Genomic DNA, 3,235 nt, shown 5'->3' with positions numbered 1-3,235 from the left:
CAGCAGGAAGTTGATCGTGGGCACTTTTCCCCAGATGCTAAAATGAGCAGTGGCCAGGAGAGGAATAAGGGAACTGGACTGTGCCTGCGGGGAGGGGAGGGAGGTCAGCCCAGAGACTGGTTCGCTGGGTGCCTTTTGAGGCTGGTTCCTGGGATGTTTGTCAGGGAATGGCTCTGGAGAGGCAAAGCCAGGGCACTCTTGTTTTCACTTTGGTTTCCCCCAAGGTGGCCAACAGTAACAGGTCAATCAGCAGGGAAAGGCAAAGTGACTTCAGTCCTAGATCAGGAGGGAAAATTGAGTCCTTTTTAAAATTTCTTCCAGAAGTTTAAGTGCTTTGGAGAACGCTCCCCCACCCCCACCCCCCCAAAACAGGTTCCTTGTTATCGTTGTTGTTGTTGTTTTGTTTTTTTTTTCCGGCCATGCTGAGCGGCTTGTGGGATCTTAGTTCCCCAACCAGGGATAGAATCTGGGCCCATGGCAGTGAAAGCACCGAGTCCTAACCACTGGACGCCAGGGAATTCCCAAAAGTTCCTTGCTTTTAAGTCTCCCAGGATGCCTGACTGTATATCTTCCTCTCTGACTCATCCTTGTCTCTCCCAAGTTTAGTGCCTGTGCCAGGCACATTTGAATCCCCTCACCTAGGCGGCTCCACTTTCCCTGCTCCTGTGTACTGCAGCCATGGCCAAATGGTCTAGGTGGCAGACGGCTAAGTGCCCTCAGCATTTTGGAAGCCCTGAAGGGGTTGGCTCCCTCAGGCTTGGCCTTGCCTGAGGTGTTTCTGGGTCAGCTCCTGCCCATAAGGTCTGGGTATAAAACTTCCCTGGTTGGTAGAGATTGACCTTGATGGTTACATTTGGGATCAGAGGCCCCAGCACACAAAATGTACAAGGCCTCACTTGTTTTGGGAAAGCATTTGGCAGGTGGGTGTGTGACCCAGCTTTGGTCCAGTGGAGCTCCTGTGTTAGGAGAGAAGCCAGCTTTGTTCTTTGGGTACCAGGGTGATCATTTCCCATTACCTTCTTATAATATTGGGTATTTTCTTTCTAGTTGTGTAGGATGGATGAAACTCACCAAAGCAAAGTGAAAGTTGTGAAATTCAGGGGACCTAATTCCGTTTTGAGAAAGCCTTCTAAACTTCCTTAAGAAATACTAGAAATAGCCTGCTGTATATTTCTTCTTTGTATTTCACGGTTTTTGACATGCATAAACAACTTTCTTTCCATTACTTTCCAAGAATTCCCCAATTTTCTTTATTTTTGGTTATCTGCTATCTGGGGGTTGCGTGGACAAGTCTCCAGTAGATTTATAAAGTGGGCCAGTAGTCTTATTGCAATGAATTCTCTGGTTAGTGGAGATAGGCATCATCAAAACGTCACGGTTAATGGAACAGTTCATGTTATATGGAAAACCCTCTTTTCTAGTTTCAATATGGGACATAGGAGAATAGCAGCGCAATACCAAATACTGCTGTACATTTGCAAAATCTGCACACACTTTCACTTTTGGATGGGTAACTCCTAAAAGGAGCCAAAGACATATGACTCTGAATCACAGTGTTTCTTCTTCCTGTTTGTAAACAGGCAGGTGTTTCCCCCACAAGTCACTGTTTGGCTTGGATGGGTTTAAAATTTGGGTCAGGATAGCACTTTTCAGAATTCTTTCTTACATCTGGAAACCCAAGGCTGTGCCTACAAATAAATGCCTCCAGAGGAGGGAGTGTGTTCATGGCGTTTTCTTTCTTTTTCTTTTTCTTTTTTTTTTTTTTTATCGGGCTAAGTGACTTTATTAGAGAAAGCCAAGATGACAACGGACTTAAGAGTTGGCCTTGGGGCCCTTCTTCTTGCCAGAGGTAGGCACAACATTGACAAAGCACCGGTTGTACCGCATACGCCTCTTGGCCCGGCCCGTCGTCGTCTTCTTTTTCTCTTGTTTGGCCACCTTCAGTGTCTGACCTCTTACTTTCCCAGCTCGGGCCAGGGAACCATGGACTTTACCTCCAAGCATGCGGCCGGCTACTTCCAGAGTGCTCAGAGCCTCCACCCCACACTGGCCCAGGGTAGCCTCATCCTCTAGGGGCGTGCCTGCCATGAGCAGGACTTGATCTTCTGGAGCGATGCCCTCCAACGAGGCTACATGAGCCTTGATCTGGGCGACCGTCTCCTGGCCGGTCACCTCGAGAGTGTGTAGCTCCCGGGCGCGGACAAAGAGCTGCCTGTTGGTGACTGAACCGCGGATACCACTGCCGCTACCGCGAAGATGGAGTCAAGAAAAAGCCATGGCATTTTAAGGCAGTAATCTGGCCTCTCACAAATGTGTGAGCATAGGGGCATGAGGTACCTGTTATATGTACAAAGCTCCTGTGTATGCATCCCCTTTCCAGGTACCAGCAGATGTGGAGAAATGTCAGGATCGGATGGAGTGTTTCAATGCTGATCTGAAAGCCGACATGGAGAGGTGGCAGAACAGCAAGAGGCAGGACTTCCGGCAGCTGCTCATGGGAATGGCCGACAAGAACATCCAGTATTATGAGAAGGTAATGAGCAGGCTGACAGGATGACAGTCCTCTCCTTGAGGAAGCGTTTCTAATGGCCAGAGCCTCTGGTCAGGGCCTGCCGAAAGTCCAGAAGGGTCCTGCTGGGCCCATCTCCTTCCCTTAATTTATGTGTTTAGTCTTAGCAACCCCTATGTGTCCTCACCCTGCTGTGCTAGATGTGGTGCTGGGTTTGGAAGCCAGGGGGTGGGGCGGGGGGGCCCTGGGTGCCCACAGGGGTTTCACTTGCACACCCTGCTGACGGAAGCAGCAGTTTTATCCTCCAAGCCTTTTAGTTCTTCCAGCGGCCGCTTCCCAGTCAGTCAGGCGTGCAGCGCAGGGATGTCCCCAGTTGATAGAGGCTTCGGGGTTCCTTTAAGCTGTTCTGTGGTTCTTCACACAGGGGTTCTTCCTTCATTGTGCCATGGGTCCCTTTGGTCATCTGGTGAAGCCTAGAGACCCCTTATCAAAATACTGTTTGTTTTTTTAAAATAGACTTTGAAATACTGTTTTTAAGTACCTAAAACAAAGGGATGTAGGACTACAAAAGAAAACTGTTAAAAACAGTTTTTTTGCTGAGTCCCCTTAATTTGTGGACTTCAAGGTAAGCATCCTGCCCGCCACGCTCACACACATGCAGCTGTTGTCATCAAGCTGCAGCCGAGTATCCTCAGTCAAAGTTTGCTCCTAGCACATCCAACCCTA

The 3,235-nt window shown here is 48.9% G+C and overlaps 1 protein-coding gene and 1 pseudogene across 1 annotated transcript in view; one reads left to right on the top strand and one right to left on the bottom strand.

The window, feature by feature from the left end:
- Positions 1 to 3,235, top strand: part of SNX30 (sorting nexin family member 30) — a 104,585-nt gene that overhangs the window by 98,308 nt on the left and 3,042 nt on the right. The window contains exon 9 of the mRNA XM_007449761.1: positions 2,381 to 2,533. Within this exon, the coding sequence (XP_007449823.1) occupies positions 2,381 to 2,533 (153 nt within the window). The remainder of the gene's footprint in view (positions 1 to 2,380; positions 2,534 to 3,235) is intronic.
- Positions 1,813 to 2,369, bottom strand: LOC103073187 (ubiquitin-like protein FUBI pseudogene; annotated as a pseudogene).

This window comes from Lipotes vexillifer, unplaced genomic scaffold, assembly GCF_000442215.2.
Source record: "Lipotes vexillifer unplaced genomic scaffold, Lipotes_vexillifer_v1.1 scaffold230, whole genome shotgun sequence".
In the NCBI taxonomy this organism is placed as follows: Eukaryota; Metazoa; Chordata; class Mammalia; order Artiodactyla; family Lipotidae; genus Lipotes; species Lipotes vexillifer.
This window is presented reverse-complemented; position numbering and strand designations above follow the sequence as displayed.